The sequence below is a fragment of the Podarcis erhardii genome (assembly GCF_964252035.2).
Source record: "Podarcis erhardii genome assembly, chromosome: 5".
Classification (NCBI taxonomy): Eukaryota; Metazoa; Chordata; class Lepidosauria; order Squamata; family Lacertidae; genus Podarcis; species Podarcis erhardii.
Genome location: NC_138509.1, coordinates 50,979,705 through 51,004,835, shown reverse-complemented (window position 1 = coordinate 51,004,835; position 25,131 = coordinate 50,979,705). Strand labels below are relative to the sequence as shown.

Here is a 25,131-nt window from a genome sequence, read left to right as displayed (position 1 = left end):
GGAATCTGCTTACGGAATTTGTGTACATAATTACAGTTCTAACACATATGCAAATATGTTCCTCGTACCTTACAACCCCGCCAGCATAAGGGGGAACCAGATCTTACAGTATGAGCTAGCCAGACCAGAGTTAAAAACCACCACTGAACCTCTCCATAACGTTAGCAGACGTGGACCTAAAGGGAGAAGAGGAGCAGATCTTAAGCCACTGAGAATCTTTCAGTTTGCCTATAGGGTTCATCTCCCACACTGATTTCAAAGCAGCAAGTGGAAAGACCCTGCCTTTTTGGGTGGTTGCCACAGCTAGATGTTCCTAAGGTTCCAGTGCTCTAGTGGCTACACCATGTAACATAGGATCTTTCAAGATGATGCCGATCTGATTGATACGTAGCTGATCTACTCCTGAATCTTTCAAGTATTCCGAGAGTTGTGATTCTGTAACTGGCATGTTGTTCTCATAACAGTCTTGCAGGCAATGCAGTCCCGCTTTGGAAAGAATAGTAGATACTGTTAATTTATCTTGAGCCTGAAATTGTGGTATATAAGGAAAGGGGATTAAGGATGAGGGTATGGAGGCTAGTTTCTTACACCTTCTGTTCCACATATCTATAGTGTAATAAAGACTTCCATATTGACCTCTTTGGGAGCAAAAAAAAAAGGGGGATCACAATTAGAGGGAGAGAAGGAGAATCTTGTGCATCCAGTGCAACCCAAGATGTTGGTAGATCTGCTAAAATCATCAGAACGATTTGCCATAGCTGAAAGGCATCAAAATATGTTGGTAAATAAAGGACTTCCCAGCCTCCCTGGCTGGATTTAATTTTGCAGCAAAAAATAAGAAGTTGCCAAGAGGTAAGGGTATTATGTGAAATCGACAGGACTTGAAATAGAAACAAGATTCTGGTCTACCATTTTTACAGTAGCCACCCTCCCCAGAATAGAAAAAAAAAACAAAGCCTGCCAAGCCTTCAAGTCCTCTACAATATGTTTGGGGGTGGAAGTAGGGTACTTTAAATGAAGCAATTTGTTCAGATTCCTAGGAATTAGAACCCCAAAACATTGCAAGGAGGTAGAACAAGTTTGGTGGATCATCTAATTTCTGGTTGAGTCTGCAAGTTCACATTCCAAAACAAGGTCTCTGATTTGTCATAGTTTATAAAGAAACCAAACACCACCCAACAATTTATAGTTTTAATTACCACTGGAAGAGCAGCTTTTGGGCCTTGATGATGGCAGTGTCACCAGCAAATAAGCTAATAAGGTGTTTCCAGGTACCCACTGTGAACCCCTGGATTAATGGATTGTTACAATGATATCTTGAGAGGTCTCCAAACCCACAGAGGCCAGAAAAATAGACAAAGCACTTTCCAAGACATATAGTAAGAAGCTTCCTTCTGTACATCTGCATATTATTTTTATTTGTTGCTAGAAGAATAGTGCAGAGTACTCTCATTTTCTCATTAAATATATATAATTAAGACTTTCCTACAATCCAAATATAAAATCCCTTTTAACACAGAACATTAAGCAACTGAGCACAAAACAAATAGCTCATTTCCTCTCTTTCTTAGATGTCTTAAAGTCAAAAAAGCAAAGTAAACAGGATGCTCTATAGCCAGCACTTTATTTTATACAGTAGTGGGTATCTTCTAATTCTTGGCGAACAACAAATATTGCTTTGCCGTCACAGAAAGTGATAAAGACGTGTACAAATAAAATGTTGTTTTTATTCCAGTTAGAAGCCCAAGATCTGTATTATTTTTAGTTTAATAGTATTTAAAGTGTTATCACACAATACTAAAAGAAATAACATTACGCTGTTTAAGTGTAACCTTTGTGTGGACTATTCCTGCTCTCAACAGATAAGTGGGAGCTGCGCCTTGTTATAAAGGAACAAAGATTCTATAGCTTATTGTGAAAGTAAAGTTCAAGTGACTGTGCTATAAGACCTGCTTTAGAAATTTGTTTAAGCTGCCCCTTTAAATGCAATGTTTCCTTTCAAATCAGTTAGTAAAATCAGAAGTCTTTGTAGATATTTTAAAATATTGTTAACTACACTTCAAAAGGACAAGAAACTAAACATAATAAATGAAATCAGTGTTATTTCCTTGCTTAATGCAACTTGATAAAGATGTGGCAGCAGAAAGGGAAAGCACATACACAAACAAATTTGGAATGAAAGATGCCAATATCCTCCAAAGATGACAGTCAGCCATCAGTCTCAGGAACAGCCTACGACCCCAAACATAAATATATATACTGTAATTCACAACAAACACAGTGAACCCTGATGTACAGAATAATAAATAGGGGTGGACATTTTCAATGTCCTTCAGATTTTTGGGGGGCAGAAAAGCAAACACTATAAAGAATTGCCCTTCACACAAAAACAGCAGAAATATTAAAGCTCACAGGGCAATCAGCAACTGACTTCTTTTCCTGGCTGAACCTTTCCAGTCTTTTTTTAGAAACCTTAATAATTGTGCATTCTTAATGGTTGTTTGGGATCTCAATGTCTTTCCTAAAGACTTAGCAATTTGCCATAGAGATGTTAACATTTTCCCAGTACTCTAGCCACACTCAATTCAGATGTCACATGTACCAAGCTGCCATGCCTTCCCCCTTCCTCCTTATATACTGAAATTATCTCCAGCCCTATCTGGCAAACTAGCCATAGCATGGCTCTAAACTGGAATCGGAGTCATGGTTTGAAGTGGACTTGAAGCTAAACTACGGCTAGTGGTAGCCAATTCAGGCATCACAAAAAACAACAACACCTATGGTTACCACAAACTAGGAAGTGAAGAAGGAGGATGGGCAGGCAAGGAAGATGCTCCCAATATTCAAACCCTGGTCTAAACCAAGCAAATAAATTGACAGGAAAATACGTTATTCCCCACTGCTTGTTGAATGCCTGTGTCATCAGTAAATAAATAATCCCAGACAGACCACACTTGACTACATTTGCTGTCCTTTTGCTATTGTAGAACATGACCTTGCCCAAATAAGTTCTCCAAGTTGATTCTTCCACCCGCATGCAACACAGCCCACATTGACAGCAGACAAAATGCTATACTAAAAATTACCCAAGTTTTAAATTAATAGACAGCCTTTTCTTTACATTCTTTATTTTGTTTCATTAAAAAAGAGAGAAGGACTAAGGTTGCAAATACTCCATTTTGGTTTTAAGATGAAATGCCTGAAACTATTTATCTAGTGACTAATGCTAAACATCAACAGCAGCTATACACCTTCAGCTCAGCTGTAGATTTCTTTGCTTCCAATATCTCACTATGTTGTCAATATTTAATATTGCTTTCCTAATTTTATGTCCTCCATGAGTCATCCCATAATAATTTTCATAGAATGACCTGACCTGCATTCTGTTCTGGATTTGCTTATAGATGATTTCCAAGGTAAAGTTCACTACACTATACTGCTTAACTACATGGGCTGTATTTTTACCAATCCAACATTAGGTAATAGTTAACGAAATGGATTAACACCAGGAACAAGTCAACTGAGCATTAAATAAAATAGCTGGGGAGGAAAATCTTCGGTAAACTAAAGTTATGCGACCACACAGATCTGTGAAGATTTAAGGATTTGCAATCAGAAATACAGCATGGAAGATAATATACAAAGCTGAAAGTCACATTCTTGTTACAAACCAAAAATGCCTTTTAAAAAAGGTCAGTAGTGGTGTTAGAACACTGCTAATTCTCCATGAAATTTCTCTACCTTTCCCTCTTTCTCTGTCAATCTCTTTCTCTACTGACTTACATAGGGGAAGGCATGAGAACAGCAAACATAGTTTTTAGTAGTTATTTTAGCATCCATCTCCTAAATCAATGTGATTGGAGTGCCTTGGAAAACTAATTCACTGTGGTTACAAAATCTAGACTAGAGGGTCAAAACAATACCCCACCATCTTCACTCAAGTACAGAGCAGTCCCTTTGTCATTTAGGCTTTGCTTTAATATATAAGCACAGCAGTGATTTTTAAAATGCAGTATTTCCGGGGGGCATCCAAATCCAGAGAGCACAGGAATATAGGGAATCCTGGACCCAGAACCAACTTGAAATCATTGTTATTGTACTGTGTATTTAGTGGCTTTTCCATGGCCTTGGGATCAGGTGCTGGCTGTTGCTGGTTTTTAAACTTATTTTGGCTAGAAATACATATGATGTACCAATAAAAGTTTTGACCAACGGTCTGCATCCAGGTCTGCTGTCAGTACAGTGATACCTCGGGTTACAAATGCTTCGGGTTACAAACTCCACTAACCCAGAAGTAGTTGCCTCGGGTTGTGAACTTTGTCCCAGGATGAGAACAGAAATCACGCGGCGGCAACAGGAGACCACATTAGCGCAAGCACACCTCAGGTTAAGAATGGTTTCAGGTTAAGAATGGACCTCTGGAACAAATTAAGTTTGTAAATCGAGGTACCACTGTATCCTTGTGGTAGTGTTTAGTATAATCACACCTTTCACCAATGACCTTTGAGATAACACGTTCTTTCACCTACCCAAGTCTTGCTTATCCATGTTCTTCTTTTCCCCACCCCAAAACAGTGAGTTTGTATTTGCAGAAGAGCCACTGTAAGCAATCATTTTGAAATTTAGCAAGCTTTCTCTTCCTCAGAAGGGGCAACCATGTCTGTAAATTGCATCCAATTCTGGCAGAAGCTAATTTCCTTTTAAAAAAACCCAAACAAACAAACCTTGGTACTCTGCACAAAACTTACTATTTGACAGGCTCAATCCACTCTGGAGGGACTCCTATGCCTGAAAAGTCCATCCATTTCTGGCGAGAGGAAATAAGTTACAGTCATTTATAGATTCCCCATTATAGTAAATTGGACAGCCAGAGTGGGGTGGAGGGGTAGGAAGAGCACAGCTTCATTTTTCACATGTCTAATTTGGTCCTGAGTAACTAGTCGAATTAGAAATACACAGAGCAGCTGCAAAATAGATTGGGCTACTTCCCCAAGCTACAGATACAAGTCAGATTTTGTGGCTGGTGTACACCTCTGGCCGCTGAGGCATTGCCCATTCTGCACAACACAACTCTCTTATTATGCAGTTTAGGCTCCATGATCCACTACTTTTCAGGTTTGCAAGGCTGGAAAGAACTAGTCCCCCCCCCCTTCCCTTATTGTGGAGCTACAAAGGTTAAAGCTTGTTTCTCATCACCGCCCAAAAGCCGACATCAGAAAAGATAGCTAAGAGGGCAATCCTGCACACCCTTACGTGGAAGTAAGTGGCACTGAGGTCTGTGCAACTTCTGAATAGACGTGTAAGATTGCACTGCACAGCAAGTGTTCAACCCTCTGCTTACTAATAAAGGACAGCACCTCAGAACATAGGCAGAGTGACTTTTCCTCACCACTCCGTAGCCATAGCCAGTCCTCCACACAATTGAGAATTAAGTGTCAGGGCTTTCATGGCAGAAGACATCACTTTCTGGCAGGCTTCAGTTCTTGCACCTCTCTTTTTGTATACATAGTCATATTATCAGCTACATCAGGATATTGAAATAACTGGTATCCATTGCTAAATCACATGGTAACAAGTAAATCACCTTCAGTTATTCTACGGACTTTGTGGACACAGCATTTCTACTGTTTGTGGACCCAGTAAGTATTTTGTCAACAAGCATTCCCTTGCAAATGAACAACAAAACCGACAGTCATCCTCCTTTGCCATGTTCATAAAGCACACTGTAGTATGGTCATTGCTACCAGGTAGCATGGTCATTGCTACCACCTCATGAGAAGAGAAGACTCCCTGGAAAAGACCCTGATGTTGGGAAAGATGGAGGGCACAAGGAGAAGGGGACGACAGAGGACAAGATGGTTGGATAGTGTTCTCGAAGCTACCAATATGAGTTTGACCAAACTGTGGGAGGCAGTGGAAGACAGAAGTGCCTGGCGTGCTCTGGTCCATGGGGTCACAAAGAGTCGGACACGACTAAACGACAACAACAAACCAGATAATCTGCTACTGCCTATTCTAACTTTGATTGCACATATGGACCCAAGACTGCAATCCTATATGCATTTACTTGGGAGAAAGTACCATTAAAAAAACAAAACAATGACATATCAATACATGACACGCAAGTTCCAGTGTTGTAGAAGTACCCAACTGTGTGCTCCCAAAGGGGTTGGATCTTTCTGAAAATTCTAAACAACCAAGTCACAAAGATTTGAAGGTGCTCACAAAGCATCCACTCTCTTCCCTGATTTCCTAAAGTTCAGGAACTCAGTTTGGGACAGGGGAAAGATGTAGGTGCAGGCAGTAGATACTCCTAGCCCCTGGCGGAATATCATTTCTGATCAGGGACTTCTGCAGGAAAATTACGCTCTCCACATTATTTCCACAAGGGAACGCCCTCTGGGGTGTTCTCATTAGAAGAAATGGTGAATATAGTATTTATTTCCTGCCAAGGATTCTGGGGCTTGTAGTCCCAGTTGTCTGTTGGACATGGGAGTGGAGCATCTGCCAGCATTTCCTCTGCCCCAAAGTAAGTTTCTGGACCTTTGGGAAGGAGAGGCCCATAGGATTGATGAGAGTAGAGTTTGGTTTGTTTTGGGTTTCAGACAAGGCTGTTCTTGCCTGATCATGCTTGAGTCTTTGCTTGAAAACTCATGACACCACCACTTCAATGCTTAGTTCAGGGCACTGATAATGACCGTGAAAGCCCTACATGGCCCATCTCTGTATTTCATTTAAGTTTAAGAGCATCTAGGAACACAATCTTATATTTACCACCCATGAAACAAATCAGAACTAGCATGCACAGAGGTGTTTCCCCTGAACTTTAGAACTTCATTTCCCAGGAAAATCCAAGTCAAAGCATCTTCCAGAAACTGGAATTGTTATTCATGTTTATTTTGGGTAGGTTGGGATAGGCAACATCAGGATTTATAAACTGCAGTCAGGGTTTAACTGAAATATCAATGTAGAACTTGTAACATGGAGCAGCCTATAAATTTAATAAAGGTGGTATTTCTACTGAAAGTATTCTTTACATGGTTATTATCATAAATGATATTTAAGTCTCTACACAGAGCCAAATAATAGCTTTGTAGGAAGCAGGGGTGTGGTAGCCTGGTAGAAAAACTCAGAAGCATATTTCTGAGAGGCAACTCTCTTCCAATATTTTTTGCTGCTTTCCGTCAACAGGAGAATTACAGCTCAAAATTTAATTCCCATTCATTTCTCATGTTGGGTTACAGCACAGTAAGGGGGTAGCAACCGACCAATCAAGTTCCAAAAGGAACAGGCATTAAAACAGTTTATTGACAAAATAAATTACTATATCCAATCTGTTCCTTTTTTCAATCTAAAAATGGTTGCTTAAAACTGAGAATGTATTTTTAATGTAAGACATTAGGCAGAGATATATTTATTATCAGACACTTGCCAAAATGTAGTTAACCTGTCAACCTGATCCTATACATATACATGCATAGCTGCAACAGCTTGAAATAACGACAGCTGTCAGAGGCAAATTAAGAGGAGCTGAAGGCCTTACACTAAATCCATTTTGAACCCTCAACTGTTTGAGTCCAAGCCCTCCACTTCCAGCAGGACAAAGCGTGATAAGCAGTAGTGCACAGCTCTTTCTGCAAATACCTACACTGAGTAGATGAGTACTTGACAGCAGCACCTAAAACTTTGTAAATAATAAGTTTTGATCAGTTATCCTTTGGGCACACTGAACCCCATTATGTAAACACATAGAAAGGCAAAGAATATAGAGAAACTGGCCTGAAATGCCAATAGAGTATTACAGATCACAACACTGGAATAGTGCAGTAGGTGCTATGAAACATCTTACACACTCATTCTAGATGTTTAAAACCAATCCTAAATACCTTTGTTCTGCCAAGTGTTTTGAGGTGAGATGATTATGCTATTTCAGCTATCAATATTGTAGGCTTACTTCTTTTTCAGGTTTGTTTTTTTTTACATATCCTTTAATGTTAATAAATGTTGCACTTTTTTTGCTATTTTGGGAATCTGCCTTGAATATCTCTTTTGCCTAGAAAGATGGGAAATAAATATTTTAAAAATAAACAGATCTAGTAGCAGCAGCTCATACCAGCTGGCCTTAGAATCACATCACAGCAAAGCTTTCAAATAACAGTTCTTTTGTTTGCATGGCCCACAACAATTATCAAGTGTACAGATCAAAAATGAAATACAAGACAACCCTAACCTTTACCTAAGCTATGTGGATTCTTATACATCAAAAACCAAACTCTAATTTTAATATATATAATGTTATTAACAAAGGGAAAGGCACCCACCCACCCCAAAATGAGAAAAGGCACTTTACTGAAACAAATGCTTCAGTACATAGGATTTTATCTCTGACACAGTCAGCCCAGGAAGACACTTGTAGCAGCATTAAAATATACTGTGGAAAAACTGTGTGGAATGGTTTTGTGAACAAACTGCTTTCTGGGATAGGGCCATAATGTAAGTGACCATTCATAATATTGTATGGTTTTACAGGCAATAAGGCCTTCTGGTTTTCCAACATGGAAGCCATAGAGCCCATTGTTAATAGCTCAAAATCAAAGACAATAACAAAGGCTGCAGTCCTTTGCACACTTACCTGGCAGTAAATGCCTGTGAATTCAGTAGCATTACTCCTAAACAAACAGGGATATAGAATCAGGCTCTAAATCTCAGGAGGATGATTAGCAAAAACACTTGCTGTGCAATATCTAAAGGCTACTAACTGATAACAGAAGAAAGAAAAAGCAGAAACCAAGATAGAAAAAAAGCTTTCCTAATCTCAATGCTTTGAAGCAGATACAAATGGCAAGAAACATTTTCCATTGAGAAAAGCCTCAGATGCAAGCTAATTATGCAGAACAGAAGAGCACAGCAGATGAACCAAGAAGAGCTACGATGCTTAACTGAATGAAAGTATTGCATTGTCTGCTCCTATACTACATTTAGACAAATTCCACATCTCACAATAAACTGACATCAATAAAGCTGAAACCAGTAAATACAATCCCTCCCCAAGCTTTGCATGGGACAGAACAATACTTTATTAAGCAACACTTGTTAATACTGATGGTGTGTATTCATAAAAGGTGTCACATTCAGAGAACAATCGTAAGTATTTGGGGTCAAAATGTTAAAGGTCCTGAGCAATTTGGCCACCTGACAACTTTTGATGTATAAACAAAAAGCCTACCAGACAGACAAGCTTTCTAATGACAGCTGACACCCACACACCTGTACAAAGGCATCTCTGAAATGTGAACCAGCAGGGGAATTCAGACAGTATGATACAATGATGTGTATGTGTGCATGCGTGTGTGACCTTGAGGGCAAGGTACTCACCTATTATTTCACTTCCTGGTAAAACAGGTACACCAGTTTTTATCTCAATTTCTAGAGGGGGACTTCAGTCCATCTTTTAGCCAAAAATGTGGTTAAAAGAAATGGAAAAAAACAAAAACCTAACACGGAGAAGCAGCCTAGTTTTACTATGCTAAGAAATGTTCCGCAGGGAGGGAGGGAGGAAACATGCCGGGAAGCACCTTAGAAGGTTCAGCATCGGGGGCATCGAAACCATTCCAAACTCTAAAGAAGCAATTGGGAAACAAAACACACCACGCAAGATCTGCCATCCCCACCCCACTCCTCCTGCCTAGTAACAGGTGCTCTCGCAAGCTACATCAATCCACATTGCTTGTGTTTCCAAAAAACCACGTCTGAACACCCGCCCTGCCAGGATAGCTCTTACCAGTTTGCTAGGAAGCTGGAAAGCAGAAGATCTTTGGCGAGCGCAGCTGCCCTCCCATTGCTAATAGTAACGAAGGGTCGTCCTTCCCTCCTCCCCTTGTTCCTGCTGCAAGCTCCTAAGAGGAACTGAAAGCTGACACATCAACAAAGATGGCTGCCGCAGACACCAGAGTGGTTTCAGCTGAGAGAGGAGGAGCGGAGGCGGGGCGAGACTTGGTTTATCACGCCTGCAAGGAGGAGGAGAGAGAAGAGAGGGGAGGAAAGAGGGCTCCGGCTCGCGCACCTCGCCTCGCGTTGCCTAACAGCTTGAGTCACCAGAAAGCTCTGCAGCCTTTATCATCTGCCGCGGGCGTGCCATTGACAAGAGCAATAGGGAACCGGGAGGGGAAGGGATGGCTCTCCCTGGTACCTGGCTGGGTGTGTCGGTTCAGGTTCCCCCCGCATGGGGTTCAGAGGATTAGAGAGCTGCTGTTTACTCAGTCACTCTGCAAAAACTTTCACAGCCCCACCGCAAGAACCGATTTCCTGTTAAATTAAAAAACGATTTTAAAAAAGGAGGAGGAGGAAGTAGTGCAGTACTGGAGCCTAGTACCAAATCACTGCCATTAATATTGCCCTCGGGTGCGCGCAGTTTGCGACGTGCAAAAGGCGGTCCATAGATGGCCCCTTTGGAAACCTAAATGACGCAGAAAACAGCCGATCCAAGAGATAAAATGTTTTAGAACTTCCAATATGACGCTTTTTTTATTAGCCCCTTCGCACCCAGAGCAGACGGTCGGATTTTGTAGGTTTGGAAAGCTGCAAAAGATGTGGCGCGGGCATGCGTGCGACGGGGCGAACTGCCTTTCGTTTTAACTTCCCTGCAGCCCCCACTTCTGGCTTCTCTCTCCCGCCCGCCCCCCCGCCCCCCCCCGCCCCGCAAGTCCTTCCTTCTCGGGTTAACCAGAGCGCATTGTGGCCCGCGAGACAAGCGCATGCGCCCTTGAGATTACGCGGCAGTTTTCGCGAGGGAGGGGAGTGGTGCGAAGCTAGGCATAAAACTTTGGAGGCCGGCGCACGAGGCTCCCGGAGCGGGAAGAGAGAGCCGGGGAGGCGTCGTCGTCGAGGGCGTTATTTCTTTCCTTTACGGGGCGGCAGCGAGCTGAAGAGCGTCTCTAGGCTTCGGGGTTTCATCGGGGAGAAGGAGCTGGTTTTAAAAGACCTCCTCCCTCCTCGTGTGCAGCAGCTGTCCTCGTCTCTCCGTCCCCGAGGCGCAGGGCTGGGAGTAGGAAGGCCTCTCAGGTAACGCCCGCAGAGGGGGCCTCGCGTGGGTGAGTCTCGCTAGGCCCCCTTCAGGGCAGCGTCCGCGGCGGGTTGCTGTTTAATTCGGGGGTGGGGAACCTGTAGGTCTCCAGGTACTTCTGGACTCCCAACTCCTGGGCAGTATTGCCCAATGGTAGTGCCGGATAAGCTAAGCCAGCTATAGCTTAGGGTCCCACTCTATTGGGGCCCCCCCCAAAAAAATTAAAGGAAAATAACCTGGATGTACTTTTCCAAAATATAAGATAAAAAAGCAAATAAAATAAAACCTACATACAGCAACAGTGTTTGTGTTGTGTAGGCTCCTATGATGTAATAATGGGTCCATAAATTACCATGTAGCATATATTCAACACAAAAAACAGCAACTATTTGTTGTTGACAAAGGACAGCTGGACATATAAAGGGCCCCATTACCTTCAGTAGCTTAAAAGGTAAAGTGGTAAAGGGACCCCTGACAGTTAAGTACAGTGGTACCTCGGGTTAAGAACTTAATTGGTTCTGGAGGTCCGTTGTTAACCTGAAGCTGTTCTTAATCTGAAGCACCACTTTAGCTAATGGGGCCTCCCGCTGCCGCCACGCCGCCGGAGCACGATTTCTGTTCTCATCCTGAAGCAAAGTTCTTAACCTGAGGTACTATTTCTGGGTTAGTGGGGTCTGTAACCTGAAGCATATGTAACCTGAAGCGTATGTAACCCAAGGTACCACTGTACAGTTGCGAACGACTTTGGGGTTGCGGTGCTCATCTTGCTTTACAGGCCGAGGGAGCTGGCGTTTGTCTGCTCCGCAGACAGTTTTTCTGGGTCATGTGGCCAGTGCCACCCGTGTCAGTAGCTTGGGGCCTCATTAAACCCAAATCCGGCTCTGCCTAATGGTCAGGGGTTGCGGGGAGCTGGGAGTCCAGACGCGGGGAGTGTGCCAGGTTCGTTAACCCTGGTTTTAACCGTGAACCCACATCTGCCTTGCCTTTGTCGTCCCCCTCCATGCGTGGCTTGTTTAATAGTTGTTCACATTTATCAGATTTCACTAAATCTTGGTGAAATCAGGTAGCTTGCTTCTGGGTTAAGGTGCTTTAGGTCAATGAGGTGATATTCAGGTTTTACTCAGGGTAGACCCACTGAAATTAATGGCCCTGGCTTAAGGTACGCTACCCTTACTTGTCCTTGTGAAAAGAGTGCTGAGTGATCAAAGTTCACTAAGTTCTACGGCATGCACAGATTCGACGCACCAGTGTGCACTCTGCACGACGTAAAATTATCAGGTGGTATTTGGTTAAGGTTAACTTGGAGTGGGCTCATAGAAGTTAATGAACATGACCAAGTTAGGTTCATTAATCTCAGTGGTCTACACTGAGTAAAGCTTAGTTACACGCCAGCCAGTTGTTTTAAGACGTGTAGAATGGACATTGGAGGGCCGTATCTATACATGCAGTAGAAGAGTGTTGAGATGATAAATAAGGTTTTCTTTTAAAGGCTTCTGTACTGTAAAGGAAAAGGGGAGAGAGAGACAGGTTTTCCTGCAGGTAGAAAATAAGAACAGCATGGAAAGGACTCTATTAGCAATGCTCTATTGTAAGTTGCCATTTTTTCTTGCACAGTTTTCTCTTATTTTAAATAATGAGAAGGGGATTATCCAAAAGCTGTATCAAGTGGGAGGGATTCAGGAACTATATATTGAAATGAAATTATAGCCCCTGCTATCTTGGGTTTTAATGCATTTTCCCACTTATGTGCAGACCTAGCCGTATACAAGAGGTGGATCAGTGGGGAGTTAGGAGTACATGTACAGCCCATGTAACAGCCAAGATCTGCTGGTGCAATTGTGTGGGTTGAGAATCCATCCTTTCCAATTAAAAATTAAACTTTTTATTTTTTGTAAAGTTGATTTGCAGTATCCAGTCACATTGTGGAAGCATCACCTTCTGCATTTCTGCTTATCTGCTGATGACTTTTGGCCAAACTTTGATGTACTGGATTGGTGCATATAAGCCATTTGACAGCTATGGTGTTCATTGTCTTCTCCTTATTAGAAAACAACAGGATAACTGGCTTTATATGCAAGATAGTTTACTGGGAATTGCTGCTAAATGCCACCTCAGGTTCTGCTTTCACTTGTTTCAGCAAGGACATTAACACAGCAATACATACCCCTTTTGTTCTGGCCTGGTTGACTTGAACTGAGTTCCCTGTTCTTCCAGCTGGAACACTGGATCCCAAACTGGTTCCACTGCTGTCACATGGCTGCATTAGGCCTGATCCAGGATTGATATGTGCCCCAGTTCCATACTGGTGCAAGAGTTTACCTCCCCGCCCCTTTTGCACCCTTCTGGAATGAGTGGCATGGCTGCAGTTGTGGCACACTGCTCCACTGAGCCCTGATGCTACCTGGCTGAGTTCTGGATTGTACCAATAAACATCAACATGTGGCTGTCCCTTGAGGACATGCCCCAAGGCTTCAGGAGTGCCAGCAGTTTTGTTAAATCCCTAATATGATTGTTTGAAGCTAGTGGGAAGACATTAATGCTAAAACTGTTTTTTGTATTTTCTGTAGAATAACTTATTTTATTCCACTTTTATTTTTAATAAAAAAGAATACAGAAAATTGAATGAAAATTTGCTTAGGACATCTTGGTCTGGAATATTTAAAAATTCAACACATTTTCTTTTAGCTGCTAATTGCTTTTTATTCTTCTCATCTTCCTCGTTGCTAAACAATAACTTTACAGCTGTCAGGGAATTGTTCTGATACGGATGCGCACAGGATGGCACAAAATCGTTTTATAAGGAATGAAGAACTCAAAATTCAAAATGAATCACTGAGAAGTCCCAGCACAGGTCCCAACTTCAAAAGCTCTTTACCTGAAGAAGATAAAACTTCAAAATTTCTCAACAATTTCTCGATTTGTGAGCAGGCTAACATGTTTTTTGAAACTCGTAGCAGTAATTCAAGTGAAAGCAGTTATGATGGCTGCCATGGTAGCTTTAACAGACAGAAAACCACATCAGAAATGAATGGAGGGGAACTGAGAGGTAGGAAAATACCTCATTTTAAAATAGTTTTAATACCTTTAATCTTTTGTGTTGCTTTTGCAATTTCACTTATAGTACTTAAATTGTTTTATTGCTTTCTTTTTGAAACCTTTGAAAATGGAAATGGCTAGTTGTTCCAATTGTGCACTTCCTCAGCTTTAAAATGTGTATTATATAACAAATGCTTTTCTTCAATAAACATTTTTGTGCTGTGTTTTTACAGTTTTTGTATCGTATGAGCAGTCTCGGTCATTTTCCACCCACAACCCACCCATCCAGGCTTCAGTGTTGAAGCTCAGCTGTGCAGAAGGTTAAGTTTTCTTTTATTAGAAAATCAACCATTACTTGTTGATTAACTGCAACAAGTTAGTAAATATTAAAGGAAGTATGGAGAAGACAGGAAGTTAGATTTATATGTAAGAAGATTTATTGTCAGAACTTAGGAGGTTACTTTTTGTTAATTTTTTATTTTTTGTAACAAATGATGTAAACATGTGGTTTTGTTTTGTTGGTGTCTAAGCAAAATAAAGGGGGGGCAGGAAGAAAGAAAATCAACCATTACTATAGATGAAAAATTGGAAGCTTTGTTATCAAATCACTTCTCTGTAAGTGTTAAGAACAATGAGTAGCTATTACTTAATCTTGGCAGTTGCCTTCTTGAGTTCTGTTTACATATGGGCAGCTTTAAATTATCTCATTATGAGCTTGCTTAGGAATAGTCTACCAACTTTAGGTGGTGGTTAATGTAAATGTTTAATAATTAAGCATTGATTTCATTCTGTGCAATATCGTACTTAGTAAGTCCATCTGAATCCAGCATAACTTACTCCTAATTGTGCATAGCATGCAACTCTACCTGGTTGTCCAACTGGGTTAATTATTAGAAATGTATCTCTCTTCTACTACTTCTTGGAAAAACTAGGTCATATCTAAACAGTACTATTCTATATTGTAGGGAAATCAGGAGCCATGAATGGCGCCAGTACCTTCCTACCATCCTCAGCAAATGAAATAAGTCCTGTGAGTTTGCAAGATTTGAGTCTGAATTTTCTTCTACATGTGTCCTTTAGTGCCAATGTTATTTTCAGCTTCCTTTGTTATCCCTGATAGTACATGTGTTTTCCCTTGTTTATGTGACAATAGAATTGGGTGGGGCCGGTTCCATTTCTGTTATTTATGTGGCAGTATTTTACTATTTTAAGGCATATAAATGTTGCTCAAACTATTCTAAATGTATATTGCAGGTGCATGCTTCAGCCTTACAACATGCAAAGCAGACAAGACTACAGAGCTCTCCTGACAATACTTTATCCACAGGCTGTGATCAATTACACCGGTCCACATGCCATTTTTGTAGAATGTCTGGTAGGTTTCTGTTATCTGATCTGATAGACAGTGCAACCTCTTACGTTGCAAACTTTTTTTAAAAAAATTGAAGTTATGATTTTTTATTATAAATTGGAAAGTGAACTCAAGTGTCAGTTGAAGCATGTGTCCTTCATCTACCATAAACTTACTTAGTGATCTTAGACAAGCCATCATTTCTCAACCACAACTGAAACATCTGAACAAAAGTTGTGAATTATGTATGAATGATTACTAGGCAACTGTGCGTAGAGTGCTTTGGATACTGTAAGTAAGATTCATGAATGAACTTAATTTGCGTACAAATAAAAATTAACCTATACTTATTTTTAATATTTTATCTAAATGTAAGGGTACCTTATCCATGTTGATTAACATCTTACATTTTTCCATGTCAAAGCAGGGGAGAATTGATGTTTTCAAAATTATGCCAATGGATAATAAAGATTTTCAAACCTAGAGGCTTAGTATTACAGAATTCTACTATGTGCGGTTGACTTTAAAGACCATCAACTTAATGGGAACACAGAAGAAAATCTTGGATACTAAATCAGAAATTGCTGACCACATACTGTAATGTCAACGCTTTGTGTTGCTGTGTTAATCTCTTTAGGATCCTTGAGATGCACACGGTGTAAGCAGGTCTATTACTGTTCGGTGGAGTGTCAAAGGAAAGACTGGCAAATGCATAGTGTCGTCTGTAAGCTAGTTAAACATAAGTAAGTTCATACGTTAAATTTATCCTCCCTCTGATAACTGGATTTGTATCTATTTCCCTATAGACATCTGACTAGCTACTAGACAGGCTGGACATGATGGGCATTTCGTCTGATCCAGTAGGGCTGCTCTTGTTTATATAGCTCCCATTAGTGGTCATGTTTTATAAAGAGGAACATATGCATATTTAAGCAGAACTCTCTGCATATTTTAGATGAATACACAGGTTCCCATTCAGATCATGATGCTCAAGCACTTTGTGTGAATTAGCATGTACAGTCATACCTCGGGTTGAAGTTGCTTCAGGTTGAGTGCTTTCGGGTTGCGCTCCCTGAAGTTACAGAAATAATAATAATAATAATAATTTTTATTTATACCCCGCCCTCCCCAGCCAAGGCCGGGCTCAGGGCGGCTTACAAGCAATAATAAAAACAAGTTGAATGATTACAACTTAAAAACAAAATTAAAATACAGCATTAAAATATTGAAACATTAAAATATTAAAATGTAGCCTCATCAAAGGAGGAGAAGGAAAAGAAAAAAGAGAGGGAGGGAGGGAATCAAATTGGCTCCAAGCCAAAGGCCAGGCGGAACAACTCTGTCTTACAGGCCCTGCGGAAAGAAATCAGACCCTGCAGGACCCTGGTCTCATGAGGCAGAGCGTTCCACCAGGCCGGAGCCAGAGTTGAAAAGGCCCTGGCTCTGGTTGAACCTAATCTAACTTCCTTAGGGCCCGGGACCACTAGGGTGTTGCTATTTATGGACCTTGAGGCTCTACGTGGGGCATACCGGGAGAGGCGGTCCCATAGGTACGAGGCTCCTAGGCTGTGAAGGGCTTTAAAGGTCAAAAGCAGCACCTTAAATCTGACCCTGTACTCCACCGGGAGCCAGTGCAGCTTGGAAAGCACTGGGTGAATATGCTCCCATGGCAGAGATCCCGTAAGGAGCCTCACTGCAGCATTCTGCACCTGCTGGAGTTTCTGGGACAGCTTCAAGGGCAGCCCCGGGTAGAGCGAATTACAGTAGTCAAGCCTGGAGGTGACTGTCGCATGGATCACTGTGGCCAGGTTGGGGCGGGAAAGGTAAAGGAAAAGTAAGAAAGCGTTACTTCCGGGTTTCACCACTCGCGCATGCGCAGACAGTCAAAATGATTTCATGCGCAGAAGCGGCGACCCACGCAGATGCGGGTTTCATTCGCTTCTGGATGCGAACAGGGCTCCGGAATGGATCCCATTCATATCCAGAGGTACCACTGTACATTTCGGGCCACCACGGATTTTATGTGACTAAATACAAGGAACTACAGTATGATCTTGCAACTTAAGCTATCTCACAGGTTTGTTTTGATGATAAAATGAGAAATAACCCATGTTATTTGCAGCATCTTGAGGTCCTTGGAAGAAAGCCCAGGTCTCAATTCGATATTATTTAGTTATTTATTTTATTGTTTTTTATTCGGTTTATACACCACCCTTTATCAAAAGATCCCAGGGCAGTGTACAACATTAAGAACACATTTTATGGAGCATCAATAACAAAAACATAATAAAAAGCATAATAGCAGAGAGCATAATAAATAATAATAATAATAATAATAATAATAATAATGTTCATAATAACAGTACTCACCACCACAGCTTTAACAGGCCATAGATTATTTAATGGCTAAAGGCCTGGATACGGTGAATGTTTTTGCTTGGCACCTAAAGACATGTAATGATGGCACCAGGCAAGCCTCTCTTGGGAGCATTCAACAGTCGGGGAGCCACCACTTAAGATATATACTGCAAAGGGCTATAGAATTACAAGTGAGATCTGCAGCAAAATGTTGGAGTGGTTATTTTTGGGTTTTAGTTACTCCACTCCCTTTTCTCCCCCACCCACAGCAGTCCACTTTCCACATATTCTCAGTCTTCACTGAACTAGTTTCTAGGGTATTCTCCCGTTTAGGGTCTCCCCTCTTTTGTACTTCTTCACCCTGCAGATTTTACCCTATCTTCTGATACTTTCCTCATATGCATGGCTCTTTTGGCTATGTTAAGAATGGCACTCAGAAAATTGAATTAGGTGTTATAGGATGATTGTAATTCGGTAGTGCTGAAGAGTTTTAGCAAGTATCCTCTAAATTCTGGTTACTGTTGTGTAGTTAGGTATGCAGTATTGCATTTCTGAATATGTGGTCTATTTATTTATTTTGGAATTCCGGGTTGTATGTTGTCCCCAAAGAATGGAAGTGAAAATTGCTGCTACCTTGTTTGAATATAACATTCTTAGAATGAATGTTGAGTCATTTTCTTTCCTCCCTTGTATCACACCACCTTCAGCACTACCATCCTAGTCTGTCTCCCATTATGTCAAAAACAGTGTTAGAAACTAAGATATGAAAGCTAGGAGCTAAATGGCACCTTAAACCTAGGTTATGGGTGCAACAACATAATGTCTAGGCATGCTTTTTAAATACGAAGAATACAAAGCTGAAAATGAAGAAATCTTAAAATATTTCTGAAGTATTATATACATTTTTCACATTGTCTAGTCCTTCCCCTGCCCACCACCCCCTAATAGTCTTAAAAGGGTCTCTTCTACAGTCTTCAGAGAGTAGCTGGAAGTGGGGAGGCAGAAAAAGGTCTTCCTTTCCTTCTACTCTGCTGTTTTAATCTGAAATCTTAGGCACAGTATTTCACCCTGAACTCAGAAGCTGCTCGCGTTAATGAAATTCGCTGTCGCAAAATGCGCCTAGAACAATGGGAGTTTTGAACACTGGTCACAAATGGAAAACCTAGTTTACCAACAGAATCAAACTGTGTCTTAAAAAGGGTTAATAAACTAGAGTCCCCTACTTTAAGCATAATGAGAAACTGGTTTAAACAAACCAGGATTGAGGCACCAAGCCAGCATGCAAATGGGGTGGGTGGGAAGTGTACAGTTAAAATGCTCATTCTACCTTAATAAATAGTTAATTCAGCCAGAGATATTAGGACTAATAAGGCCTTCAGTGTTTATTGATAAGTAAGTCGTAAAGGGTTTTATAAACTGGCTCTACTTTATGTCTCTTAAGCAACATATTAATGCTTACTGCTTTGTGGGTCAATTTTGAGTGTATTTAGGACTGCTTGACCTTTATAGAACATTTATATTAATGAACAGAATTCATTTTTAGTGCCGATAAAGTTGAAGATAGTGCAAAATCTTTGGATGAAATCAAGAAAAAGGTATGACTTGAGTTGTTCACTTGTGTGGTTGGGGAGGGGGCATTATTACCATGTGCAGATGATAGTATTGTGAATCAAATAGTATATTTTAGTCTGCAGTACAGTGAATTATTGGCATTAGAGAACTTGAAGCTGCTTAAGGGGTCTTCTGTCACCCTGCAGTGATAAACTGGAATCCAGAGAACCATGAGGTTGCCTCCACATTGTGCAGTGAGCTTATTTTGGTTCCATTTCCGCTATAGTGCCTCCCCTTGTGTCTAAAAAACCTCTTTCTTATAAGGGTTATGGACCTCTAAACAGCATTCAGAGAGGCACAAACAACTCCTTTTGCAATTAAATTTATTTGAAGTTCTGTTAGAAGAAAGCATTTTAAGTGCAATCACTGGGTTTTGTATCCTAACCAATAACACTCAGTTCAACCTTCATTTGGGAGCTGGTCACTCCTCCACCCATTCTTGTGATACCTTCCCTACTTCTAGAGAAAATTGGAACAGCCCACATCTTTATCAATATAGCAGTTACTGCACATTGCAAAATGCTGTGGCTACAGTGAATTGGCACTGTGTCCTATGGAAGTGTGCAGGGAATGAATTTTAACTACATGACGGCTAGCCAGCTAACGAGTGCCTAATTGCAAGCATTTTCTCGGTTGTCTTTTCTGCTTTAGCTTCAACTCTCACTGCCTTTTCTCTATTGATACGAATTTTAAACATGATAAATTCCTTTCTTTCCCACTTTATGTAAACTCCTTATTGTTTTCTGAACAGCCTCTCAATTTCTTGTCATTTTAAAATGACTAAGTATATTCTGCTGTTCTTGCTGAAGCTTTTGCTTCTTGTAACTAGTGAATACTACTACATTTATGGTATCTCAAAATACCATTTATTCTGTTCTGTAAAAAGACTGTGTGGGCGACATGACCATCAAGACACGTAATGACTTTAATATTTCTACCATGTTGTTGTTGTTGTTGTTTAGTTGTTTAGTCATGTCCGACTCTTCGTGACCCCATGGACCAAAGCACGCCAGGCACTTCTGTCTTCCACTGCTTCCCGCAGTTTGGTCAAACTCATGCTGGTAGCTTCAAGAACACTATCCAACCATCTTGTTCTCTGGCGTCCCCTTCTCCTTGTGCCCTCCATCTTTCCCAACATCAGGGTCTTTTCCAGGGAGTCTTCTCTTCTCATGAGGTGGCCAAAGTATTGGAGCCTCAGCTTCACGATCTGTCCTTCCAGTGAGCACTCAGGGCTGATTTCCTTAAGAATGGATAGGTTTGATCATCTTGCAGTCCATGGGACTCTCAAGAGTCTCCTCCAGCACCAGAATTCAAAAGCATCAATTCTTCGGCGATCAGCCTTCTTTATGGTCCAGCTCTCACTTCCATATATCACTACTGGGAAAACCATAGCTTTTACTATAAGGACCTTTGTTGGCAAGGTGATGTCTCTACTTTTTAAGATGCTGTCTAGGTTTGTCATTGCGTTTCTCTCAAGAAGCAGGCCTCTTTTAATTTCATGGCTGCTGTCACCATCTGCAGTGATCATGGAGCCCAAGAAAGTAAAATCTCTCACTGCCTCCATTTCTTCCCTTTCTATTTGGCAGGAGGTGATGGGACCAGTGGCCATGATCTTCGTTTTTTTGATGTTGAGTTTCAGACCATATTTTGCGCTCTTCTCTTTCACCCTCAATAAAAGGTTCTTTAATTCCTCCTCACTTTCTGCCATCAAGGTTGTGTCATCTGCATATCTGAGGTTGTTGATATTTCTTCCGGCAATCTTAATTCCAGCTAGGGAGTCATCCCCCCCCCCCCTTTTGCATGATGAATTCTGCATATAAGTTAAATAAGCAGGGAGACAATATACAGCCTTGTCGTACTCCTTTCCCAATTTTAAACCAATCAGTTGTTCCATATCCAGTTCTAACTGTAGCTGTAGCTTCTTGTCCCACATAGAGATTTCTCAGGAGACAGATGAGGTGATCAGGCATGCCCATTTCTTTAAGAACTTGCCATAGTTTGCTGTGGTCGACACAGTCAAAGGCTTTTGCATAGTCAATGAAGCAGAAGTAGATGTCTTTCTGGAACTCTCTAGCTTATTTCTACCATAGTCTTCAATATTACCCTTGACTTTGATCCTTCTTACGTTGCAGTCCAAACTTCTCTTGCCAGTGGGGTTTCAGTAGCAGTGGGGCCACTCCTTGAAAATTTATTTAGGGGAATATATCATGGAGAGCTGATGTAAAGTGGAACTTCCTGAAATTCAGCCGGACTCTGGTAGAGCTCTACATGCGATCTAATACTCAGGAGGGTTCTCCATCTTCAGGAGATTGATTGCAAGGGGGGAAGGAGTGAACAAGAATCATTAGTTCCATTAACTTCCTTTCACTAACTTACCACCTTCTTCTTTACATGATTTAAGTATTTTAGATCACTGAAACAGGTTAATACAGTAGTTGCATATTCTGCTTAGTAAGCAAGCAAAATAATTTGTTTACAATAGGAAAATTTATCTATGAATACCAGCAAAACAGAAGAGCAGGGCAAGAAAACTATGTATTCTGATCTGACTACACTGGAGCTGAAGAAAAATATGAAAATAGTGGTAAGTTCTGCTTTCAACCTGTTGTTTTGTTCTGTGTGTATTCAGCACTCTCTATCCTGCCCACCCTCCACCACAAGGTGGCAAACAACAAAGAGCAAACCTTTTTTTTAACTTTAAAAAATATGTTTGTATGTGTGTGTGAGAGAGAGAGAGATATTGTTTAAATAACACAGTTGGACTTGTTTATTGTTTGGATTGCTGAAGTTTTCTGATTAGAAAGCGAATGCTTTCATTTTCTTCCCTGTACAGTGGTGCCTCGCAAGACGAAATTAATCCGTTCCGCGAGTCTCTTCGTCTAGCGGTTTTTTCGTCTTGCGAAGCAAGCCCATTGACGGCTTAGTGGATTAGCGCTATTAGCGGCTTTTAGCGGCTTAGCGGATCAGCTGATAAGCGGCTTAGCAGCTTAGAAAAAGGGGGGGGGGAGGAAAAAAAACCCGCAGGAACTCGCAAGACATTTTCGTCTTGCGAAGCAAGCCCATAAAGAAATTCGTTTTGCGAAGCGCCTCCAAAACGGAAAACCCTTTCGTCTAGTGGGTTTTCCGTCTTGCGAGGCGTTCATCTTGCAGGGCACCACTGTATAACCTAAATCAAGGGTGGGGAACTTGAACCAGCAGGTGGGACCCTTTCTTTCTGCAGTCCAGCTTTGACAGAAGGAAGGCAACAACCACCAGTCAATCACCTGACATCACTGAGATGCCAGGTGACTACTTAAAAGAGGCAGTCATCAGCAACCATCTGATCAAAAGGGAGTTTTCAGTACCAAAGCAGATGGGTGCAGAGAGCAATCTCCTTTGAACTATGTAAGCCAATAGGATCAAAACTGCTCCATTAACTGTTCTAGGGAATTCCTGGGAGCTAATCCCATTTTTACCTGTCCCACACCTGGTAGCTGCAGTCAGGACAAATCATTGTCTGCACCCACTCAGCCTAGCCACCAGCAGGTAAATGGCAGTGATGCTGACTGATGACATGTAGCATTGTAGACAATCTTATTGCTATATGGCTTTCTTTCTATTTAGGGAACAGTAACACAGTTCAATAATCCAAGTGAATTCTACATTCAAGTCAAATCTCCAGAAGTTCTAAGTAATATTAATAAGCTTAGTGTGAAATTGAAAGATTACGATGGAATTAACCAAGGTGAATATATTCCTGCCAAAGGTGAAGTCAGTGTTGGACAATATACCCTGGATCAGGTAACTTAATCATCAAGTGGACTCAAGGACCAGTTGGTTTGTGGTTGGCTGTCCAAGAGAACCTGCAGCCAGCAACTTATCATTGTTGATTTATAGAAAGTATAGGTGTTCATAAAATGAGATATATACTAAAGTCTTGTTTCTGTATGTATAACTGAAGTGAGCAGCACTGTATAACTTTGCCAAAGTGAGAGGTAGTTGGCAATATAATTCTATGCCAGTTATTTGCTCCAGATTTTCCTTTGCTAGATAAAGGTGATGAAAGTTGTTGGGGCACTTGAATAAATTATGCCTGGGAATTTTCATCAGGGCAAGATGGTTTTTCTGAAGTAACATTTTAAATTTTATAATGGGTTATGTCACCTGAGATCTGTCACATAGGTCAAATGTTTTTAAATATCATAAACTAAACTAAAATGGTAATAAAAGTGCAGTTTAAATGCTGTGGGATTGTTCAGTAGCTTCAAATGACACTCCTACAAGCATACAATAAAGTACAAGTAGAGGGATGAAGGGATGCGGGTGACGCTGTGGGTTAAACCACAGAGCCTAGGGCTTTCCGATCAGAAGGTCGGCAGTTCGAATCCCCACGACTGGGTGAGCTCCCATTGTTCGGTCCCTGCTCCTGCCAACCTAGCAGTTCGAAAGCACAAAGTGCAAGTGGATAAATACGTACCACTCCGGCGGGAAGGTAAACGGCGTTTCCATGTGCTGCTCTGATTCACCAGAAGCGGCTTAGTTATGCTTAGTCACATGACCCGGAAGCTGTACGCCGGCTCCCTCAGCCAGTAAAGTGATATGAGCGCTGCAACCCCAGAGTCATCCGCGACTGAACCTAATGGTCAGGGGTCCCTTTACATTTAGAGGGATGAAGCCAAGGACTGGTTTTTAAAATCTTCCTCTTAGTTGTTATCTGTTAAGTATGACAGTTCACAACAAACACAAAATAATAGGTGTTTTTCCTGTGATGTCACAAGTCAAGTACTAATATTTAGAACAATAAAAGGAAATAAACTGGTAAAACCTTCCCAGTAATCTCAAAAACCTCACCTAATAGAGGAGAAAATCTATACATGCAAAGGTAGACGAAAAAGCTCTGAACAGAATTATAGGAAACCCTTGGGGTGGGATTTAATTTTTTAAAATTCTGTGGCACCCTCGGATATGCTGTGAAAACAATACTTTTGACAAATCTGTACTTCTTTGAGTCCATCAACCATCTGCCTGCGGGTAACTGCTAGTAACTGTTGGAAAATAAATGTACACAGTAAGTGTTTGGGGCAGAGGGGCTGTTGGAATCTGAAGACATGATAAAGTTTTTGGCTTGGGTTAAAACTAGCATTTGTGAGGCAGCATTATAGAAAGATAAAAACTACACACACGTGGGAGTAGGATCAGTTTAGGTGACTAGGGAGTGGACAATAAATATTTGGGGTGTGCTGCAACCATTGTGTTTCCCATCTCTGCTTGTGCAGTTCTAATTGTTGTATCATCTGAAGATATAATAGTCTGCACTATTGACATGTTTGCCATATTTCAAAAAGTGAAAATCCGGACACAAATGTTGTTCAGCTTTTCCCCCCAAAAATCTCAAAAAAGAGTTTTTAAAGGTATTTTTTATGAAATTCGCCAAAATCTACAATGCCAACATGGGTGTCCCGTATCTTTGGGCTTCCTCAGACATTTCATTGATTTCCGCCCAGACTCTGTTATTGAGAGCTGAATACTGACTGTGTCCGGGAAATTCTGGACTTATGGCAACCCTAACTTCACACACACAGCTGTGATAACCTAGTGCAAATGTAGGGTAAATCTGTAATTCTGTAGCAGTAAGATAAAAACACCTGTGTTTTGGATTACTAGTAAGATGTGAACTGTAATAAATCAAGTATTAATGAATTAGCAGCTCATGGTAGAATTGTTTGACTAACTA

General features: G+C 41.1%; 2 protein-coding genes across 9 annotated transcripts in view; one reads left to right on the top strand and one right to left on the bottom strand.

Moving 5' to 3' along the window:
* The window catches only part of CCDC186 (coiled-coil domain containing 186), a 45,023-nt gene extending 34,815 nt beyond the window's left edge, over nucleotides 1-10,208 (bottom strand). The window contains exons 1-2 of one of the 3 annotated variants that reach the window (XM_081863029.1): nucleotides 9,782-10,208; nucleotides 8,633-8,669 (exon numbers count right to left, since the gene is read on the bottom strand). The gene's annotated coding sequence lies outside the window, so the exon portion shown is untranslated. Of the gene's footprint in view, nucleotides 1-4,748; nucleotides 4,810-8,632; nucleotides 8,670-9,781 lie in introns of those variants that run through there. The other 2 variants (XM_081863028.1, XM_081863030.1) reach the window with 2 other exon arrangements.
* Nucleotides 10,209-10,728: 520 nt separating this feature from the next.
* Nucleotides 10,729-25,131, top strand: part of TDRD1 (tudor domain containing 1) — a 34,009-nt gene continuing 19,606 nt past the window's right edge. For 2 of the 6 annotated variants that reach the window (XM_081863016.1, XM_081863011.1), the window contains exons 1-10: nucleotides 10,730-11,061; nucleotides 12,552-12,650; nucleotides 13,805-14,108; nucleotides 14,332-14,418; nucleotides 15,064-15,128; nucleotides 15,353-15,473; nucleotides 16,087-16,192; nucleotides 19,351-19,402; nucleotides 21,901-22,002; nucleotides 23,022-23,198. In XM_081863016.1, coding sequence (XP_081719142.1) covers nucleotides 13,841-14,108; nucleotides 14,332-14,418; nucleotides 15,064-15,128; nucleotides 15,353-15,473; nucleotides 16,087-16,192; nucleotides 19,351-19,402; nucleotides 21,901-22,002; nucleotides 23,022-23,198 — 978 coding nt within the window. In that variant the 5' untranslated portion in view covers nucleotides 10,730-11,061; nucleotides 12,552-12,650; nucleotides 13,805-13,840. Of the gene's footprint in view, nucleotides 11,091-12,092; nucleotides 12,651-13,804; nucleotides 14,109-14,331; nucleotides 14,419-15,063; nucleotides 15,129-15,352; nucleotides 15,474-16,086; nucleotides 16,193-19,350; nucleotides 19,403-21,900; nucleotides 22,003-23,021; nucleotides 23,199-25,131 lie in introns of those variants that run through there. The other 4 variants (XM_081863013.1, XM_081863015.1, XM_081863014.1 and 1 more) reach the window with 4 other exon arrangements.